Source organism: Aotus nancymaae, unplaced genomic scaffold (genome assembly GCF_030222135.1).
Source record: "Aotus nancymaae isolate 86718 unplaced genomic scaffold, 86718_ANA_hifiasm-v0.15.2.pri h1tg000033l, whole genome shotgun sequence".
Taxonomy (NCBI): Eukaryota; Metazoa; Chordata; class Mammalia; order Primates; family Aotidae; genus Aotus; species Aotus nancymaae.
Window position 1 is genome coordinate 62,231,949 of NW_026988447.1, and position 23,042 is coordinate 62,254,990.

At 40.5% G+C, this 23,042-nt stretch overlaps 1 protein-coding gene and 1 long non-coding RNA gene across 8 annotated transcripts in view; one reads left to right on the forward strand and one right to left on the reverse strand.

Annotated features, from left to right (window-relative positions):
- LOC105706265 (uncharacterized) overlaps positions 1–14,037 on the reverse strand; it is a 38,001-nt gene extending 23,964 nt beyond the window's left edge. Inside the window, exon 1 of one of the 4 annotated variants that reach the window (XR_010345402.1) lies at positions 13,636–14,005. This is a non-coding gene — a long non-coding RNA (uncharacterized LOC105706265). Of the gene's footprint in view, positions 1–13,503 lie in introns of all 4 variants that reach the window. The other 3 variants (XR_010345401.1, XR_001104793.2, XR_010345403.1) reach the window with 3 other exon arrangements.
- UBE2D3 (ubiquitin conjugating enzyme E2 D3) overlaps positions 13,776–23,042 on the forward strand; it is a 31,159-nt gene continuing 21,892 nt past the window's right edge. For 2 of the 4 annotated variants that reach the window (XM_012436471.3, XM_012436477.3), the window contains exons 1-2: positions 14,310–14,398; positions 15,179–15,330. In XM_012436471.3, coding sequence (XP_012291894.1) covers positions 15,307–15,330 — 24 coding nt within the window. In that variant the 5' untranslated portion in view covers positions 14,310–14,398; positions 15,179–15,306. Of the gene's footprint in view, positions 13,879–14,073; positions 14,234–14,309; positions 14,399–15,178; positions 15,331–23,042 lie in introns of those variants that run through there. The other 2 variants (XM_012436472.3, XM_012436473.3) reach the window with 2 other exon arrangements.

Genomic DNA, 23,042 nt, shown 5'->3' on the forward strand with positions numbered 1-23,042 from the left:
TCTAGCTTTTATAGTTGTTCACAGCAGAAGTATGGTCAAAACCACTGAGTTCTTAATTATCAGAAGTGAAACTCTAAAAGATTTTTTTTTAAGACAGACTTTCTGTCATGAAGGCTGAAGTGCAATGGCCTGATCATAGCTCACTGAAGCTTTGAACTCCTGGCCTCAACTGATTCTCCTACCTCAGCCTCCTTGAGTAGCTGAGATTACAGGCATGCACCACCATGCCTGGCATTTTTATTTATTTATTTTTTTTTTTTTTGGGTAGAAACAGGGTCTCACTATGTTGCTCAGGCTAGTCTCAAACTCCCGGTCTTAAGTGATCCTCCTGCTTTGGCATCCCAAAACACTGGGATTACAGGCATAAGGCACCTCACCCAGCCAAGGGGACTTTTTTTTTTTAATATCAAAAACTTTACTAGAAGCTACGTATCCTCTCTTAAAATACACAAGATAGCTGTTGCACATATATTTAGTCTACAGCTAATACTTGGAGCATAAATACCTAGGTCTACGGCAATAACTGTTACTTAAAGATTTGAAACTCAAGGTTAACACTGCTAAAAGCAAAGGCATACTCTTAGAAAAGTAAAAGTATGTTCAAAAGAATATGAGGATCACAGTTAAATAGAGATTTCACGTGTAAAAGCAGAGATAAAGTTTTTATCCTGTATACAATAGGAAACCATTGAAAAGTTCTTTATTGTGCTACATTACAATGAAAGCTGTGTTTAATTTTTTTTTTTTTTAGATGGAGTCTCGCTCTGTTGTCCAGGCTGGAGTACACTGGCATGATCTTGGCTCACTGCAACCTCCACCTCTCAGGTTCAAGCAATTCTCCTGCTTCAGCCTCCTGAGTAGCTGGGATTACAGGTGGGCACAACCATGCCCAGCTAATTTTTATATTTTTAGTAGAGACGGAGTTTCACCATATTGGTAAGGCTGGTCTTGAACACCTGACCTCATGATCTGCCCACCTCGGCCTCCCAAAGTGCTGAGATTACAGCAGTGAGCCACCACGCCCAGCCAACTGTTTAATTTAATGGCGATGTGCAAGATAGTCTCAAGAAAGAAAAGCAGAGGCAGAGAAGCCCACTGTGAATGTACAGTAATGGACCAAATATGAGTTGAGAGGCATCATAGTGTAATGAAAAGAATGTTGACATTAGAACTATAGGACTGCTAGTAATGACTGATCCTGTCACCTTGGGCAAGTCATTTAACCAGTCTGATTCTGCATCCTTATTTATATGTCACTCACCTTGTAGGCCCTCAATAAATACTTGAGTGATGAAATGTTAATCACTTCTGCTTAACTCACAGTGATTACATAATGATGGAAATCTTTTAAAATGTATAAACTGTTATAAAACGTAAGGTATAATATGCACTGAAGGCCTAAATAAGTAGAAATGGACACTGATAAGGGAAGGGTGAAAGACAAAGATGACTCCAATATACTGATTCTTAGTCTTGGTGGCTGGAAAAATATATTCAGAGGAACTTAGTAGAAATTAAGACAGGGTTAGGGAAAAAACAGTGATTTATTTAATTGTCAGGATGTTCAGCAGTAACTAAAAACTGAACAACTAAGTTATTGTTTATATATATATATATAATACTTTTCTGTTTTATATATTACTTTCATATATGCTTAGGTATTTTTCATATGAGAATATTCTAGCTCCTCCATAAAACTTTATGTTCTTAGAGAAAGAGATTATTTCCTGGGGAATTTGTATTCCTTCCTCATTTAAAAATAAACCACCTGTGTCTGCTACAAAGTTCCATCTGTTCCATCCAATTTATTGGTAAACAAATTACATAGGGCATTGACTGGTTTAAAGATTATTTGTTAGGTTCTTCGATCCTTCCAGTTTAATACTAAATTGCTACACTTTTTTTTTTTTATGATGGAGTCTTGTTCTGTCACCAAGGCTGGAGTGCAGTGGCACCATCTCAGCTCACTGCAGCAACCTCTGCCTCCTGGGTTCAAGCAATCCTCCTGCCTCAGCCTCCGGAGTAGCTGGGACTATAGGCGGCTGCCACCATGCCCAGCTAGTTTTTGTACCAAACTGCTATACTTTTTGAAAAATTGATACATGATGGTTTACGTATTTAGGAGGTATATGGGGTATTTTGTTACATGCATAGAATATATACTGATCAAGTCAGGGTATCTGGGGTATCTATCACCTCAAATATTTCTAAGTGCCGGGAACATTTCAAGTCTTCTCTCCTAGCTATTTTGAAATATAGAAATCATTCACTGTAACTAACTATAGTAGTTACCCTACTCTGCTATTAACCATTCCTTTGTTTCATATCTCACTGTATATTTATACCCATTCACCAACCTCTCTTCATCCCCTCCTCCAACCCAGACACCTTTCCCACCATCCCACTCTCTGCCTCCATGAGATCAACATGTTTAGTTTTCCACATACGAGTGAGAGAACATGGGATATTTGTCATTCTGTGCCTGGCTTATTTCACTTAACATAATAACCTCCAGTTCCTTCCACGTTTCTGCAGAGGAAATGATTTCACTCTTTTTTGTGGCTGGATAGTATTCATTGTGTATATGTACCACATTTGCTTTATCCATTCATCTGTTGATGGACACTTAGGTTGAGTATGTTTTTTGCTGTTGTGAACAGTGTGGCACTGAAAATGCAAATGAAGGTATCCCTTTGATATACGGATTTATTTTCCTTTGAATAAATACCCAATAGTGGGATTGACAGATAATATGGCAGTTCTTTTAGTTTTTTTTGAGAAATACTGTGTTTCTATAGTGGCTGTACTAATTTACATTCCCACTGACAGTGTAAAAGAATTTCTTCGGCCAGGTGCAGTGGCTCATGCCTGTAATCCCAGCACTTTGGGAGGCTGAGGTGGGCGGATCACAAGGTCAGGAGTTCGAGACCAGCCTGGCCAATATGGTGAAACTCCATCTCTACTAAAAATATAAAGAAATTAGCTGGGCATGGTGGCGCATACCTGTAATCCCAGCTACTCGGGAGGCTTAGGTAGGACAATTGCTGGAACCCAGGAGGTGGAGGTTGCAGTGAGCCAAGATCACGCCACTGCACTCCAGCCTGGGCAACAGAGTGAGACTCTGTCTCAAAAAAAAAAAAAAAAGAAAAAAAAGGAGAGAACAACTTCTGCATCCTTACCAGCATCTGTTATTTTCTGTCTTTTCAGTAATAACCCCTCTGTCATAGGTGATACCTTATTGTGGTTTTCATTTGCATTTTCCTGATAATTAGTGATATTGAACATTTTTTCATATACTTATTGGGCATTTGTGTCTTCTGAGAAATGTCTATTCACATCCTTTGCCCACTTTTAATGGGCTTATTTGCTTTTTGCTGTTGAGTTGTTTAAGTTCCTTGTACATTCTCAACCTTGGTTCCTTGTTGGATTAATAGTTTGTAAACATTTTCTCCCATACAGCAGGTTATCTCTTCACTCTGCTATTTCCTTTGCTGTGCTTTTCAGTTTAATATAGTCTAATCTGGCTATTTTTGTCTTTGCTGTTTGTCCTTTTGAGGTCTTAGCCATAAACTCTTTGCTTAGACCCGATGTCCTGAAGTGGTTTTCCTGTTTTCTTCTAGTAGTTTTATAGCTTTAGGTCTTATATTTATGTCTGAACCGTTATTTATGTGCATCACTCTAAATAGTTTATACTACTAGTATCTTATAAAGCATAAGCAAATGCCTTATTCAAAGTCATATGAGGCTGGGTACGGTGGCTCACACTGTAATCTCAGCACTTTGAGAGGCCAAGGAGGGCAGACTGCTTGATTCCCAGAGTTCAAGACAAGCCTGGACAACATGGCAAAACCCATTTCTACAAAAGATTTAAAAACTAGCTAAGTGTGGTGACATGTGCCCATAGTCCCAGCTCCTTGGTGGGGGTGGCTGAGATGGGAGGATCACTTGAGCCTGGGAGGTTGAGGCTGCACTGAGCCATGTTGGTGCCAATGCACTACAGCCTAGGTGACATAGTGAGACTCTGACTCAAAAAGAAGAAGAAAGTAATATGTTTCTTTCTTTTACATTTTAAACATATATGCCTTTCATTTAGACCCTAGAGTGTAAGATAATTTCTATTCCATTTGAAATCCTTAGTTTCTCCTAATTTTTTTTTTTTAGATGGAGTCTTGCTCTGTAGCCAGGTTGCAGTGCAGTGGCGCGTGGCTCACTGCAACCTCCACCTCCCGGGTTCAAGTGATTCTCCTGCCTCAGCCTTCTGATTAGCTGGGACTACAGGTGTGTGCCACCACACCCAGCTAATTTTTGTATTTTTAGTAGAGATGGGGTTTCACCATGTTGGCCAGGATGGTCTCGATCTCTTGACCTCGTGATCCACCCACCTCGGCCTCCTGAAGTGCTGGGAGTACAGATGTGAGCCACCTGTCCAACCAGTTTCTCCTATATTTTTTTTGGGCGGGGAGGGGGCAGAGTCTCGCTCTGTCACCCAGGTGGAATGCAATGGCGAGATCTTGGCTCACTGCAACCTTTGCCTCCCAGGTACAAGCAACTCTCCTGCCTTAGCCTCCTGAGTAACTGGGATTACAGGCATGTGCCACCATGCCCAGCTAATTTTTTGTATTTTTTAGTAGAGATGGGGTTTCACTATGTTGGTCAGGCTGGTCTCGAACTCCTGCCCTTGTGATCTGCCTGCCTGGGCCTCCCAAAGTGCAGGCGTGAGCCACCGTGCCTGGCCTAGTTTTTAAAAAATTAAATTGTGACAGCCATTCAACCTTAGCAGTAGATTTATCTTTTAGAGTAAGAATTTCACTTCCTCCCTCCCTGTAAGTTTATTTGGTTTTCTCTGGACTGCTACAGTATTTTACTGAATCTGTCTGGGAACTCAAATTACCAACAACATCCAGAAGCTTCAGTAACTCTGGACAAAAAAAGCTTCATCCATTAAAAAGCTGATTTGGGGGTTATAAGAAACTCTCCTCTTGTATCATCTTTTGCTCCCTCACATGAAAAGAATTTTGGTTAGATAGAGCTATTTGTCTTTCCTTTTTTTTTTTTTCTTTGCCCAGCACAGTTTTGTTTTCCTAGTGCATATGAAACTTATGTTTATACTATATTAAGTGTGCAATAGCATCACGTCTAAAATGACTGTACATACTTTTTTTAAGAGATAGAATCTTGCTCTGTCACTAGTTTGGAGTGAAGTGGCAAGATCACGGCTCACAGCAACCTCAACCTCCCAGGTTCCAGTAATCCTCCCATTTCAGACTTCCAAATAGCTGGGACTATAGCTATTTGAGAAAATTTTAGAAAATTTTTTTGTAGAGACAGAATCACTGTGTTGCCTAAGCTTATCTCAAACTCCTGGGCCCAAGCGATCCTCCTGCCTCTGCCTCCCATAATGCTGGGATTACATGCATGAGCCATTGCACCTGGCCTGTACATAGTTAAATAAAAAAATACTTTATTGCTAAAACGTACTAACAAAGTAAGCACATGATGTTGGAAAGATGGCACCACAAATTTGCACAATATGGGCTGCTACAAACTTTCAATTTGTAAAAAATACCATATCCATGAAGTTCAATAAAATGAGGTATGTCTGTAATACCATAACTAGGAAGTGAGTTTTGAGTATTTACTTTTGAGCTTTATATAACAAATTTGAATATAATTGTCATGTCTATTATTAGGTTTTTTTTTTTTTTTTTTTGAGACGGAGTTTCACTCTTGTTACCCAGGCTGGAGTGCAATGGCGCGATCTCGGCTCACCACAACCTCCGCCTCCTGGGTTCAGGCAATTCTCCTGCCTCAGCCTCCTGTGTAGCTGGGATTACAGGCACGCGCCACCATGCCCAGCTAATTTTTTGTATTTATAGTAGAGACGGGGTTTCACCATGTTGACCAGGATGGTCTCGATCTCTTGACCTCGTGATCCACCCGCCTTGGCCTCCCAAAGTGCTGGGATTACAGACTTGAGCCACCGCGCCCGGCTATTATTAGTTTTTAATAATAGCTGTGTTTAACAATCAGCCTGAAATATTCCTAAAATTTTTTAACTGACCCTTGTAAGCTGTTACAGGCGAGTTCTATCACACTACTGCCTATACTCTTAATTGTGGAAGTGACTTAGGCACTAGTCAGTATGAGTTGAGGTGGTTCTGCTATCTAATATTTTAAAAAATAGATATAGTGTGACTTCTCCTTTAGAATCTGTCTAGCAGGTTTCACCCAAAAACTCACAATAAAAAAAAATTGACCTAATACTCAGATTTATATAGTCAAACCTTAAATTTTGCTATCTCACAAAGTCTGTCATGCTTTTTCACATTCCTTCAGCTATATGTTACCTCGTTATGATTTTATTAGTTAAAAAATTTAAGGCCACTTAATATGTGTCACCTGTAAATACTGACAAAAAGAATACAATAAACAATGGGGAGAAATACAGACAGACATTTCAGCAAAGAAGATATGTGGATGACAAAGAAGCACATGAAAAGATGCTCAATATCATTAGTCACTAGGAGAATGCAAATTAAAATGATGATGAAATACCACTACACACCTATTACAATGGCTAAAATTGAAAAGATTAACCCTAACAAGTTAGGAGAAATTGGTACACTCATACATAGCTGATGGGACCGTAAAAATGCACTCATCCACGGTGACAGAAAACAGATCAGAGGTTTCCTATGGATAAGAAGAGAGAGGGGTGGGGAAAAAACAAGAGAAAGGATTTATAAAAGAGCACAAGGAAACTTGTAGTGAAGTTCATTATCTTGATTTTGGTGAGTTTCATGAGTATATACATATGTCAGCTTATTAAACTATTTAGGTATGTACAACTTATTGTATGTCAATTATATTTCAATAAAGCTGTTAAAAAAAAAACAATGTAGTTGTGGTCTGACTGGTAAAGATGAAGAAAAGGTAACTGCTTTATGCTAGATAACACAGACCCATTCTTTCAGGGTTAAACTGAAATAGGTTCTTTGGGCAGCCAACAAGCACCTATCTGGCTTACACTGAGAGGTCAGGCAACTAACATTCTGTTTTTATTACATGTATGCTGGTAAACCAGATTATCTTCCTCTGAGTGCCTGTCTTTATGTGTCCCTGATACACTTCATATTATAGTCAATCTCCAGTATTCCTGAGGGATTGTTTCCAGAACCACCCTCAGATACCAAAATCCAAGGATGCTCAAATCCATGATATAAAATGTCATATTTGCAAATAACTTATGCACATCTTCCTTAGATTGCTTATAATACTTAGTACAATATAAACACTCTGTAAATATACTGCATTTCTTAATAACAAGAAGAAAGTATAGAGTTCACAAAATATGTAATTTAAAATATGTATTTTTGATCCACGGTTGGTTGAATCCATGAATATGGAACTCACAGATCTGGAGGGCTATTTGTTTTACACATTACTGTTACTGAGAATGAGGCTTCCTCATTATAATTTGTTTATATTCATTAGACTATTGGTTCTGCAGACTGTGATAAGTGAACACTAAGGATACCCACAGAACCATTAGGGTATCCTGAGGGAGTGGGGATTGGAGATGGATGGAAAGGGAGAAAGAATCTGAGTGGGCAAGTTAAAAAATTAGCCAGGCCTGGTGGTGTATGTCTGTAATCCCAGCTACTCAGGAGGCTGAGGAGGGAGGATTGTTTGATCCCTGGAGGCAGAGGCTTCAGGGAGCCAAGATGGTGCCACTGCACTCCAACCTGGGTAATGGAGAGACCCTGTCTCAAAACACACAAAGACAAGACAAAAAAAATAGTTGAATGTTCCTTTTTTTTTTTTTTTTGGAGACACAGTCTTGCTCTGTCATCCAGGCTGGTAGGCAATGGCCTAATCACAGCTCACTGCAGCCTTGACCTCCTAGGCTCAAGTGATCCTACCACCCCAGCCTCCCTTGTATCTGGGACTACTGGTCCCACCACCATGCCATGCTAATTTTTTATTTTCTGTACAGACAGAGTTTTGCCATGTTGCCCAAAATGGTCTCTGACTCCTGGATTTAACCATGGCCTCCCAAAGTGCTGGAATTACAGCTGTGCACCACCATACCCGGCCCTCAATCTTGTGACTTTTTCTATTGGGTCTAATTAGTTAGATAGGATTGGGAGCTGAAGTAGTGGTAGGAGAGAAACTAGGATCAAATACCCTTTACCCATGGTTTCCCTGCTAGCTGCCTGCTTATAATCATACATAAATACATCTTACACAGATAGAACAGATATAGACAATAAATTCTTTTTTCTGGCCACATGAAAGCCAAATGATATCAGTCAAAGAATGAACAAAGGTCTCCCAAAGGTTCTAGTAAAGTGGTAAGGAACTGAGACATGGATCACAGCAGTTAGTACAGACGTGGCCAAATTTAAAATAAATGAAATTGGCAGTTATCCTACATTTGTATTTCAAGGGATTTAATTTGGAAAAAACAAAACATGCAGCATGTTTCCACTGTTATGTAAACTTTAGTTTCATAGTTCTTTAAGAGCTAAAAACATAAGTTCATACTATTACGTTTCAAGTTATTTTATTAGAATATCACATTTTGTTTTCTTTCTATACATTTTTTTTTTTTTTTGAAATGGTCTCACTCTGTCATCTAGGCTAGAGTGCAATGGTGTGATCATGGCTCACTGCAACCTTGACCTTCTAGGCTCAAGGGATCCTCCCACCTCAGCTTCCAGAGTAGCTGGGACCACAGGCATGTGCTACTATGCCTTAACTTTTTTGTAGAGACACAGTTTCATCATGTTGCACGGGCTGGTCTCAAACTCTTGGACTCAAGTGATCTTCCCGCTTTGGCCTCCCAAAGTGCCAGAATTACAGGCATAAGCCACTGTGCCTGGCTTGATTTTAGTGTGACATTCTAAAAAAAGTAACTGGAGGGAGAATCCCCCTCAAAAAAAAAAATATTTTTTTTGAGACGGATTCTCGTTCTGTCACCAGGCTGAAGTGCAGTGGTGCAATCCTGGCTCACTGCAACCTCCGACTCCAGGTTTAAGGGATTCTCCTGCCTTAGTCTCCTGAGTAGTTGGGATTACAGGCACATGCCAGCACACCCAGCTAATTTAAAGCTTGACCCAGTAAATAAACTAAATTAACTTCCTGTACTGAGAATTCCCCCCAAAATATTTTTTAGGCAAGCTCGACCCAGTAAATAAACTAAATTTACTTCCTGTACTATCTCTTATTAGTGCAACTATTTCAGATCTTTCTCACATTTCTTCTGGATTATTTAATTAGCATCCTGTTCTTCTTGCCTCTAGTCTCCATCCCAATACATACTTTGGGCACATGCTTCAACACTGCTATTACAGGTTCTTTTTGCCATCAAAATCTGATCAAGCCATTTTGGTTAAATTCAATTCTCCCATCCCATCCCATCCCCTTCAGCATAAAATGCCCTCAGTATCTCCAGTCATGTCTTTAAAATCTATGCTGTCTCCTCATATTTCCGACTTCTCATTCTCTCCTTGCTGCCCTGTCCCTTCCATTTCAATCTCCCAGTACTGCAGCCAAAGTGTTTACAGTCTCAAAACTTTATCAAGTTATCTCTGAGACATTGCATGCTGTTCCCTCTGCCTAGGAGCCTCCCTCACTATTGTTTTTCCAACTTTGCCTTGCTCCCTTTTTTCCATTTGTTTTAATACAACTCTCTTCCTTGGAGAAACTTCCCCTGACCACCCCCAGGTGAGTTCAGGACATTAATAGTGCTCTCTGCACACTTTTATGTCACTGAACCCATTCTATGACGTCAGATACATACTGGTCTCCTCAAAAGACTTTCCTAGGGTGACATCTGTGTCTTTTGTTTATGTATCTTCAGTGCCTAGCACATAATAGTGGTTCGATATTTCTTAAATAAATAGAAAGATAGAAGTGATTCTAAAAACAGATCTCTACTACATTAACATTCTTTGTCCTAAGCCTGAAAGACTCCCACTTGCCTATTCAGACCTAAGCATCACTGACTGACAAACTGAATCGCAGTCTCTTTATCCTGCCTCATCCTACACCAACAGCAGTCTTACAAAGATTTTTTTTTTTTTTACCTGTGTTTGTAAGTAAACAAGCTTTTTGAAAGACAGAATGCACTGTTCTGGTCATTTCATATAAATGGAATCAAACAATATGTGGCCTTTTGCATCTGGCTTCTTTCACTTGACAGAATGTTTTAAGGCTTCAAGATACATTTTGTAACATGTATTAGTACTTCGTTCCTTCTTATTATAATAAGAGTATTCCACTATACAAATATAGCCCATCTTCTTTATTCATTCATCAGCTGATCAACATTTGAGTTGTTTCTACTTTTTAGCTCTTATGAATAGCCCTACTCTGAACATTTGTGTGTAAGTTTTTGTGTAGAAAAATATTCTATTTTTATCTCAAAGATTTGTGCATGGTTCATTACATGCCAAAAGCCTTATTAATTTAAGGCCAAAATGATGTTCTTAGCATGAAATAAAGTACAGTTTCTCAAACCATATTAATTTGACTTAACAAGATTCTGAATTGATAAGTATAGAAATTATTTTGACTTTTGTGCAAGCAATGTAAAGTAACATTTGGTTGACATGGGCTCCAAAGTACTTGTTCCAGGCAGAATATGTAAATGAGCATTCTGAATATAAAAACTGGACCGTAACATTTACAATTTAATTAAACTAATAAAATGGTATACACTGTACTAGAGCCAGTGTCTTTGGAAAGTTATAATATTCTGTAACAAAGTTACAAAGATATACAAAAACATAGATACAATATTAAGTATATATTGTTATATATTAAGTATATATTGTTATATACTTATAACAATATAAGTATATATATAATGTATGTTAATTATGTTTATTCATCAGTACATTCTAAGTAACCCTTTACTCAAGTTATTATAATAATGTGGCCTCACTGACAAATTCACATAATATTAAGACCCTGGCAAACCACCATTATTCACATTAGTAGATTAAATGCCCATTTACTAGTAATTTTCTCCGAGACAGGGTCTTGCTCGGTCACCCAGGCTTGAGTGTAGTGTCACAATCACAGCTCACTGCAGCCTCAACCTCCCAGGCTCAGGCAATCCTCCCACCTCAGCCTCCCAAGTAGCTGAGAACATAGGTGTGTACCACCATGCCCGGCTAATATTTTTTATTTTTGTAGAGATGGGGTCATCCTGTGTTGTCCAGGCTGGTCTCAAACTCCTAGGCTCAAGTGATCCTCCCACGTTGGCCTCCCAAAGTGCTACGATTACAGGGTGATCCACCAGCCCAGCCTAATTTTTTTTTATCCTTTTTAAGACTTCAAAATAATATTTATTAAGTAAGGGATTATTTTTAATCATATTGTCAACATTTTTGTACCTTTATTAATTTCTAAATGTAAATTTTTCTCAGTATTTACAGCCAGAATCTTTTTTCTTTTTAGCATATCTCCGATTGCAATATAAAAACATGATTATTTTCCTTTCTTGTGTCAAATGAGATCATTTCTACCACTGTAATTCAAGTAAAATGAGTATGTTTTAACTTTATTTGCAGCTGTACAGTGGGCTCTCTGTAACAATAGGTATATGAATAATGTTTAAAAATTTGACTTACGCTTGGCCTGCTTTATCCTAAGGCATCAAAATGCCTCTAGGCTATGTGCCTTTTGATTTTAACCATGGCAAATTATGAGCAGAAATGTAAGTCCACTAATACAAATACAAACAAGTATAAGCAGAAAGCCTAATCAACTAAGGAATTTAGTGCCTAACACAAATGAATTTGTAATTACACAATCACTTGTCTTTATAAGCATGGATAATCTAGAACTCCATATATATTAGGATGTTTTTTAGGGGGGGAACAGGGTCTCACTCTGTCGCCCAGACTTGGGTGCAGTGGTCCGATCTTGGCTCACCACAACCTCAACCTCCCAGACTCCGAAACAGCTGGGATTACAGGGGCCGGCCACCACGGCCAGCTAATTTTTGTATTTTTAATACAGATGGGGTTTCACCATGTTGGCCAGGCTGGTCTCAAACTCCTGACCTCAAATGATCCACCTGCCTGGGCCTCCCAAAGTGCTGGGATTACAGGCGTGAGCCACTGTGCCCGGCCACTATTATTACTGTACATTTGTTTCACACTATGGCCAGTTAATGTCTGGTTACTTTAGTAACTTACAGTTATACAGCATTGTAGGGTCTACAGTGGCCTTTCACATACATTATGACACTTAAACTACACAATCACCCTATGAAAAAGGACAGTTATTATTACTTTAGCAGTGAAGAAACGGAGTCAGAATATAACTAAACAGGCCAATAGCAAACAAATGGGAAGCAATTACAAACCCGGATTCCTCCCTCCACCTTCATGCCTAATCTGTGCTTCTACTATATTTGGCTAGCTAGGAGAGAGAACACAGATTATTCAGGGAGGAGGGAGGGGCCAGAGGTGTTCATGAGGTGAGCCTCATGAGCAGTTAGGCCATAAGGTGAGAACTTCAGTGCTTTGCTACTCACGGGGTGGTTCAGACTAGCAAAATGTCTATCACCTGGGAGTTAGTTAGAAATATAGGATCTCAGGCTTCAACCTCTGCCCTACCAAATAAAAGTCGCATTTTCAACAAAACCCCAGGTGGTTCCTATGGACACTAGTTTGAGAAGCACTGCTTCACTAATTGCTCTAGTGACGCTACATGGTCACTTGAACAGTATACATTAGACCACTTATATTCATCATTGTTGATCTGTTTTTATTAGGTAAAACTTCCTGCAAGTTTTCAAATTAAGTGTATTGGTTTTAAGTTTATTTTTTCCATGTAATTGAAGATCTCCACTTCAGTAACTGGGGTCATTAAGGAATGTTAGAAAACTTTAAGCTGGTCAGTGCTTACCCACACAAAATTAAGGTCTTTCTTTCGCCTAAAGAATACACTACAGAGCATAACTGCCCTCTCCATACTTTAAACCCTTGACTAAAACAGGCCAATCCTATTTATGTAAACCCCACTTCCCAACTTGGATCTTTCAGGAAGTACCGTATGGTTTTTATGACTCTAAACTCTGCCTAATTTCTTAATTAGTCTCGCCACTTTCTGGCTCAGTAACTGAAACACAGCAACAGAAGTTAAAGGTATTGAGAAATTAAGCTTGTTTCCACTTCTACACTTGGCGGATGGCGGCGTCACTACGGAGACGCGTGACCACCACCCTGCCCCTAACCCTCTCTGTCCTAGCCCCATCGACTCAGTTGAGCTTGACTCGGGCTGCTCTAACTCTGGGAACTGGCCTATGGGCCTGCTCTTCTCAGTGTTGCTCTTTTAGGGTCAGACATGCACTAGACTTCAGCACGTGGGAGCGCTGATGAGCCGCCAACCTGAGTCTATTTAAAACTACTGATCCCATCTTGAGGGGAGCCTCCTCCCACAGCATAACAAGCCCAGCAGGGCAGGCAAGTAAATACTGCTCACCTGCTCCACCGGAAATCTCAAAATCCCGGCTCAACATCGATTAAAGGTATCTGGTAATTAATCCAAGACACCTCCCACCGCACACCCCTGATTGGGCGCGTGAGAGAGGGCTGTGTCGGCGCGCGCTCTTACCAGTCCGGGGAATTCCATTTCCTCTTCCAACCACGGGCTTAAACATTCAGGGGCGGTGCTTTCCTGGCAGTGGCCCGCCCCAGTTCGAGCCGGTGCCTCACTGCGTCTCGCGAGAATTTGTGGATTTTTGGGGGCGGGACCCCGAGAGGAAGAGCGCCCAAAACTGCTCTTAAGTCACTGCAGAGCTACCGCTTCGGTTAGCCAGCCACGAAGTTCTCGCGAGAGTCGTCGCCTCAATACCAAGTGAGGAAACTGGGGGACGTTGTGGGGAGGGGCGTGGGGCTGGGTCGCGCAGCGGCTGCTTGCTTTACCTTCCGCCCATGGTCTCCTTCCGGTTCTCGATGCTTCTCTGAGCCTAAGGGTTTCCGCCACTCGTCTACCCTCCCCCCAGCCCATGATCCGCCTCCCTCCCCCGCCCTCCTAGTCCAATCTCCGATCTGTTCAGTAAGAAGGTGCTGTTCCGAGAAGGACAAGGAAAAGGGATTGGCACGTATTCACTCGGCCCCGGACGTGGGAAGCAAGCCGTCTGGCTTCAGCCTCACATTGGTCCTGTGCTTGCGACGGCGGCGTTGGCGGACTGATCCGCGGCGGTGAAGAGGCAGGAGAAGGGGGAGGGGCGGAGCGTGGCAGCTGGCAGTAGTTCCGTCAGAGCGGACATCTTGTGGCTGTGTCGTGCGCGTGAGCCCCGTAGGGCCGGGGAGGCACCAGCTGCCGCGCGAGGAGGAGGCCGAGGCCGCAGCTTGAGGGAGGCCCCGGCCCCTCTGTACGCGTGGGTGTGGACGGCTAGGGAAGGGAAGGGAGGCCGGCCCACTGGCCGGCCGGGTAAGAGGGGCAGTGCGGGCCCTGGGCGGCTTGAACGGCCAGCCTATTGGGTGCGGTGGGGTAGGGTGGGAAGGCTGGAGAAGCCGGAGCCTCTCCTGCTGGAGGAGGAGGGGGAATGGGCGCGTCCACGCGCCCAAGCCGGAGCCTCAGGGGGAGCACGGGCGCGTGGTGGAGGTAGCTCGGCGGGCGCGCGCGGGAGCGCGCTGGAAGGCGGAGTGTACGGTGGCGTCAGGGACGACACAGAATAGCTCGCTGCGAGGACAGCAACACACATCAAACCTCTCTTCCTTTATTTCCTTCCCCTCCCTGGCCGCACCTTTGGGCAGAAACCGAAAGCAGTCCGGCGTCCGTCCTGAGTCTCTTGCTTCCCCCTCCCCCTTGCCTTTCTTTGCCGTAGTGACGCCGGTATAGCGCCGACTAGGCCCCGGCTCCTCCTCTGCTGGGCTCCGGACCCTGCCCCGCACCCACCCCTTTCTCCTACGCCTCTTCCTCTCCCACCCGGGTCTCTTCCTTTCGAGAGGCCGGGAAGTTAAACTTGTAGCCACCCCCTCTGCTCTTCCCGTCACCCTCGCCCCCACTTCGGGCAGAAAGCACGGCATAGAGGCTTTTGGTGGCTTTGCCACCCCACCCACCCCGGATCGCGTCCGTCTTAAGGGAACTGGATTCATCAGGGGCTCTCCGAGGCCTGTGCAAGTGTTGATCTGCTCCGTTTTTGCAAAAGGCGCCTGTGTCTGGCAGAGCCGGTGTGAGACGAGACAATCCTGCCCCGCCGCCGGGATAATCAAGAGTTTTGGCCGGACCTTTGAGCACACACCGAGAGAGTGAAGAGCCAGACGACAAGCACACACTATGGCGCTGAAACGGATTAATAAGGTAACCCGCGGGAACTGAAGGAAATGGGGTCGTGGGAGAAGAGGAAGGCTCGGGCCCAGAAGAAAGCGTGGGGGTGGGAAAGAAGCATAATTCTGAAAATACCTCTTGGATCACTTCTTCCATGGTGGGGGATGGAGAACGCGGATATACTTCTTGAAATGAAGTTTAAAGCTAGGGAACGGAGAACACTTGTGGCAAGTGAGGTGTTATCCTGAGTGTGCTTCATTGAAATCGGTGCAAATTAGGGGTGGAGGAGAGTGACTTAAAGCGCCTTTATTTATATTATTGTTATTTTTTTGCTGCTGAATAGTTCTTTTGGGGTCCGAATTAGGGAGAGCCGCTCCAGCAGATGTCATGCAGCTTCCTATTCTTGGGAGCTCCCAAACTTAACCTTATGAGATCAAGGTTCTCTAGGCCTTCTAGGGGAAAGAGAGAAAACCCCGACGGAAAATCTGGCGAGTCGCGAACTTGACTGAGGCTCGAGTAGAAGTCTCCTGTCTATTGAAGGATAGTCAATGAGTTTAGTAGAGAAACTCTTCGTCGACTCTGGGCAGGGTACACCTAGTAAGTGTGTTTGGGAGGAGATGGAATGACACAGTGTCGCCACTTCCTATATTTTGTAGTTGCAGCTTTTCACCCGAAGCTATTTATCCCAGGCACACCGGGAACTGATGTAAAAGCCTTCTGGAAGCTCCCTTTTCCTTTTGGCTGGCGGGGGGTGGATAAGGGGTGCGATGGCAGGGAAAGCTAGATGTACCTATTTTTGCCTCATCCCATTTTAATAACACCCTTGGGGAAGATTCTTTCGTTACTTGAAATGTGGTTTGATAGTATATTGTCGATTTAAGTTGGAAAAAAAATAGGACTTTTCAGAGCTCTGGGAGTGAGCGGAACCTCCACCTCCGGTGGTTTCGTCTCATTTTCTTGCTCTAACTTCTATCCCGCATTTTAAGATGGCGGCTGCTTTAACTGGTTCAGGCTCTTTCCGGCATCTCCTTTCGTAATAATGTGATATAATATGTTTTGTTAAATGTTAACTTTTATTTCGGGTTGTGCACTGCTCTGAGACCCTCTACTCAAGACTTACCTAAATTCAAACTCTGACTGTATTTTCCTTTTTTGTGACTTGTGTTTGTGTGATGTGTTAGGTTGTTGCACAATCGAGGAGGGTGGAGTATTTACAGCTAACTTGAAAAAAATGTCATGGAATAAATTCAGCCTTACTAGAAAAATGGGGCGGGGGCTGCGGTGAAACTTTGGTTTTAATAGATTACTTTTTTAAAAAGAGTTCAGTGAGAGGAATGGCGAGAACTTGTCTTTACTAAAATAGACCTGATACTACTACATTTGCATTTATTTAATTATGATTGAAGTTTATTTGGCAAGATCGGTGTTTTGTGAAAGAGGAAGGTTTAAATCTTCACTCCAATATTGATAAGAAATCTTGGATTCTGTTTTAGACCTTCATTGCATCGTCTTTTTTGGGTTATGCGAAATACAAATTTAAATCTTTGTATTTGTGAAATGAAGGAAAAGAGGAAGAAGCTTTTTAGGAGCTAAGGGTCAAAATAAAAGGGACTATTTTGAAATAATAACCTCTTTCTGTGACCACTTTAAAGGCTAGCAACATATTGGAGAAGCATAGTTGTATGTTATAAGGTAGTTAACAAAAAGAACATAACATTCAGTACAAATAAAAGTCTTTTTTATTGGAATAAGTTTAGGCCACTAAGATCTGGAATAATTCCAGATCATAGCTTTTTGTGCGTGTGGAACAGAACAGGTAAAGGAAGGCCTCACTGATTTTTTTTCTTTTACAGGTCATACCCAGCTGCTGTGACACCACTTAAATGATTTCAGAGCTTTAGAGAGGCAATATAACAATGATTAAGAGTGTGAACATTGGAGTAGAAATGCTCCAGCTAGAATTCTAGCTCTGGGCGAGTTTATGTGCCTCTATAAGAAGGGTATCTGTTATAGTATGAGCAATAAATGGCTGTGTGCCTAATATGTACCAGGCACTGTTCTAGGCATTGAGGTGGCAGCAGTGAACAAAACAATTTTAAGTTCCTAGATTTGTTTTGAGGTTTAAATGGATTAATGTGCAGATTTGAACAGGCCCTTGGCACGTGATGCTCACAGTTATTACTGCTATTTTCATATCACAATTTATAATTCTTAACCATTTTTGTTTAAGAACTTTGACTTCTAGTTTAGTACTCTTAGTTAATACCAGGTTGTCTCGTTGTAAATATTTTGAAGATTTATGTAATGTAGACACAATGTGATAACTTGGCAAATTGGAAAATACAGTGTTGATGTGAACATTACTGATTCAACGTACATAAACTTTGGCATGTGCATGTGGTTTGGTTTTTTAGCTGTTAATGTTAGAATCACAGGAGACAACCTTCAGACAGTCCACATCGACACAGTTTTAGTGAGTGGACAGCTCTGAAGGGGAATTCTCTTCAGTTTAAGTACCTCTTCTAGAAATACGGGTTCAAGTAGCCATTGATGTGTAGTATCTATGTGTTATGTACCTATTTTGAATTTATTCTTGTCTGGAGGTCCCACATTTCAAATATTAAGATATATGTGTATTCCTCATTAACATTCTATTGAAATGATTATTGGAATACTTTTAACCTTTAGTCCATTTGATCGAGCCTTTGAATTCATGCTTCAGCTTATGTTCTTAGCGTAAGTTTTTTGGCTATCAGACCAGTCAACTTTTTTTTTTTCCTGTATTCTGTATTTGAACAAGCTGTAATATGGTCTTAAACAGGGCTATTAAACATCGGGAGTTAAAAGTGGCACTCCAAGTTGATTAGTATTAAGGACCATAGACAGTTTTACCACTCCTGTTAAACAGTGACTACTACAGTATATGTGTTTTGGGGGACATTTGAATAGAAATCTCATGCGAACCAAGCCTAAAAGAATAGCTCATGTTCTCAGTGTTTGCAGCGTGTCAGAACTGTTTGAAACGCAGGTATTCTTTAATCTTATAACAAACCTAGGAAGCAGGTACAGTTGTCTCCATCTTGAAATTCAAACACTTAAGGCACAGAGAGGTTAGACGACCTGGGTTCATGTTGTGACAGTTGGGATCAGAACCTAGGCAGCCTAGTCCAGAGTATGTGCTCCTTTAACCACTACACTTTGATATCATCCTTTAGGTTTTTTTGTCATTCAGAACGTTTCCTTTGTATATAGTATTGCCTGTTACTAACAGTAGTTAAGACTTAATGCAGCCTCTATGTACTAGACACTGTTTCTAAACCTTTTAGTAGTAGTAACTCATTTAACCCTCAGGACAACCATGTGGGATAGAAGCGAGAATTTTATAAATAAGGTAACAGGCCCAGAGAAATAGTTACTTGTCTAGTCACATAACTAGTAAGTGATGGAGATTCAAATCAGATAGTGAGGCACCAAAAACTCAAGCTCTTTTTTGAACCATTTCAATTCCTATTTTATAATAAATGTGGTTTTAGTTTGTTGCCTGAAATAAGCTGCTTTGCTCTCCCACTTCCACATCTAAGTAATTGGAATTTAGCTTTACTCTTAGGTAATAGCTAATTTGTGAATTAAGATTTTGGCTAATATGTTTTGAAAGAAGTTGATTTCATTCTTTTTGTATCTATAGTCTCTTCAAGCACTGAAAATTGACATGTGCCAGTTAACTGCTTAGGATATCTTAGAGTGAACAAGATATACTTCTTTTTCCCAACTACTATATAAGCTGGGTAAACTGTCTTGCATGTGTTTCATATATGGTCCTCAAGGCTTGTCTATAGCCAGCTAACTTCCTGTGTATGACAGTTGTGGCTGAAGGATAATGATCATATGGCCTCAGTATGTATTTAATTTGAAAAAGGGTGCATGACTGATACTGCATACTTTTCTTTGATCATGCTCATCTGAGTTTTTGTTACAGAAATAAAAAGTTGAATGCTTCATCATTGGGATGAACTACTGTGTCACTAGATTGCTCTCTCAAACTTTGTGCCTGAGTTTAGGTGACCCTTATTATCCAAGACAGGCAATTTTGAAGGATTCTCCACAGCGTGTTACTATAATCTTTCTATTAAAAAAGAAACTAGGTTCCTAACACCGAGTTAAAAAAATGTTTCAGATTAAAATCTCAAACCTAGATTGCTTTTTGCATTCTTTTTTTAAATGGCTCTTCTATCCGTTAGTGTATGTAAGAGCTGACTGAGTATTCTATATGTTGTTTGTGGGTTTTGACAGGAATCACATTTATATTCCAGAACATTGAGAGTTTTAAAAAAAAATCTTGTGGGTACATAGTTGGTGTATATATTTATGGGTTACATGAAATATTTTGATACAGGCATGCAATGCATAGTAATCACATCAGGGTAAATGGGGTATCCATCACTGAGCATTTATCCTTTGTGTTACAATCCGGTTACACTCTTTTATTTTTAAATGTCAGATTGTTTAGAGTTTTTAAAAAATGCAGGTACATGGGGGGTTCTTAGATTTACTGAATCATTTTCGCTGGATATAGACATAAATTTCTAATTTTTCTAGGTGATTCTGAAGCTCCTCTTTAAGAACCACAGATACAGGGGAGTAAAGGTCCTAAACTGCATTAGATGTAGTATTCTAGTCCCAGGGAATAAATGAGAAGGATGGTCCTTACCTAGGGTAATTCTGCGTTCAGTGATGAAAACAAGCATGTAAACACATGAATAGTTGTTTGTCACTTTGTACATTTACCTTTCAAGAATGTTAGATCTAGTAGGAGAGGTATTTATTTAAAAGAAATTTTCTTTTGTCTTTTTTTTTTTGAGACTGAGTCTTATTCTATCGCCCAGGCTGGAGTGGGAGTGCAGTGGCGCTATCTTGGCTCACTGCAACCTCTGCCTTTGTGATTCTCCTACCGCACCCTCCTGAGTAGCTGGAATTACAGGTGCACGCCACCATACCCAGCTAATTTTTGTATTTTTAATAGACACGGGGTTTCACTATACTGGCCAGGCTGATCTCGAACTCCTGACCTCATGATCTACCCACCTCAGCCTTCCAAACTGCTAGGATTACAGGCATGAGCCACTACACCCTGCCTACAAGAAATATTCTATACTAGCATTATTAGTATTGTTACAGTGTTGTTTATTTTTTGTTATAATGAATTCCCCTTGCCAAAACCAGTGTTTTGAAATTAGCGAAATTAAACTCTTCGTTCTTGGAAATGTGTGATTTTGAGCTTGCTGTCATAGCAATGTTATTTCATAGTTAAAAAATGCATTTACTAAATATCTTACTGGCCCGTTTACCTTATTAAGTAAGATTTATGCACAATTGTACCCTAAACCTTGTTATGTAGGGAAGGGAAAAGTTTAGGGAAGTATTTTTATACTTTGTTGAAACATCTGATTTTTATCTCCTAACTATATTTTCAACATAATCTGTTGTAAAAGAGACCTTCAACTTTTCATAGCTGAATTTGTCGTATTTAAATGTTTCTCAATTGTGAGTTACTATTTTTTGGTTACTTTTTTCAGTGTGAAATACATAACATTCATTCTAACCTTGCTGTAGTTCCGTGGCTACTGTATAATTGAATGTTTGCTACCACTGGACACCTGTTAGTCTGTTTTTTTTTAATGTCTGTAAAATACCTTATTTGCTTTCATGGAGCAGAGCTTAGAATCTAAATTTGGGTGTCTTTGCCCATTTTTAGATAATGCTTACAAAAGAATGACTTCAAATAATGAGTGACTTTACCTTCAGTGGTGATCGAGACAATTACTGTAATATTCAGTCCATTCTTAGTACCTTGTCTAATGAACAGGTACACTTGTTTCACCTATAATTACAACTAAACAGGAAGTTAATACCTTGTCAGTAATGTAATGAGATACTGTGCAGTGCCGGCCTGTTAATCCTTAAGATGAAAAAGGATTTCTCAGAAGAAATTTCAAATTAAGATATGTTTTAAAGGGACTATTTCTGCTTAAATCTAGAGTTCTGTGAAATTGTTCAGCTCTTTTTGCCAACCATCCTTCTGGAAATAACCATACATTTCTGATAAGTTTGTTGTTCCTTGACATTGGCATCTACATACATTATACACACATTTCATAACATTAAAGTTAATAAAACTTTTTACTTTGTAGTAAAGCCTGATCTTCCTATGAACAGCAACAGTGTTTTAACTGTCTGCCTGATGGGCAGCTAATTGTACTGCATTTTGACCTCCATTGTTGGTTTGCACCTTTGTACTTTGCTAGGTTAGTTGTAAATTCTTCTTGAGGGTGATTCTTATAATTTAATAGGCACTTACTCCCTTTGCTTCCAACCTCATTTTGTCATCTTGTCCAGTCCCCAAATAGTGTTTTGTGTAGCTCAGTATAGGTTTTTGAGGCAAGGACTGTTTTTATAGTGCTCATTCACAGTCATATAAATCTTGTCTTTGAGTCATATAAATCTTGTCTTTAATTCTGAAAGAAACTCTTAAATAGAATATAAGAAATTAACTTTTATTAATGGTGTAAGTGTCCAGTTTTCCCAAAAGTGCTGAGAGGAAACGTATGTATACTACTATATTCTGTCCTCTGTGTGACCTTTGTGTGATGATGTGCAAAATAGAGATTGAGATAAATGATTTAAGGAGCATCGTGGTGATAATATTCCTGTGCTTAAAGGTAGAATCCATGAACTTGGCCTTGCCACTGTATAAACTTTTAAATTTTGACAAGCCTTGGGGAGGATGATAGAAGAAAAACCTAGAAGTTATTTATGGAGTTACACTTCAAATAGGGTTGACATTTAAAACCTTGTTTTCATAAATGCTACCTTTTATTTATGTTGATATGTTAAACAGATACTAGCTGTCGTTGAAAGAAAGTTAACCAAATGTTCAGATACATATAGGTCTCCTCTAACATGGCTGCTCTTTAGCTTCCTAACTATTCATAATATTCATAAATATTTGTGAATAAATATTTTTAGTATTGTTCAAATATTTCGTTCATAAAATATTTTTCATATTTCCAATTTATAAGCTCTTTGAAAGGAGGGAACTCTTTTTTATTGAGACAGAGTCTTGGTCTGCTGCCTAGGCTAGAGTGCAGTGGCATGATCTTGGCTCACTGCACCCACCATTTCCTGGGTTTGAGCGATTATCCTGTCTCAGCCTACTGAGTAGCTGGAATTACAGGCACCTGCCATCATGTCCAGCTAATTTTTGTATTTTAGTAAAGAAGGGGTTTCACCATGTTTGGCCAGGCTGGTCTTAACTCCTGACCTCAGATTATCCGCCCACGTCAGCTTCCCAAAGTGTCAGGATTACAGGTGTGAGCCGCTGTCCTGGCAAGGGAGGGAACATTTCTTATGTTTCTTCTACCATCCTTTCGGGCCTTTAGTGTTTTTGATACCTTGGCCACCTGTTCTTTGTAGCTTGTGGTTGGTCACCACTGCTAGTACCACCCATCATTGAATGAAGAAGATAGAGAGAGATGAGAGAAGCAAAAAGCATAATTTAGCAGTATGTTTAGACTTTCATGTGCCTGTCAGCCTTTCCAAATTTTATCTCCAGCAATCAACTGTCAAATCCCATATATCCCATAGTTACTGCAGTAAAGGTCTTCCTCAAAATAAACCATTTTTGCAGGCTTTGTATTAAAAATCTCATGTAAAGAATGTTTCAGAATAAAGTAGTGGCCAAAGCCATT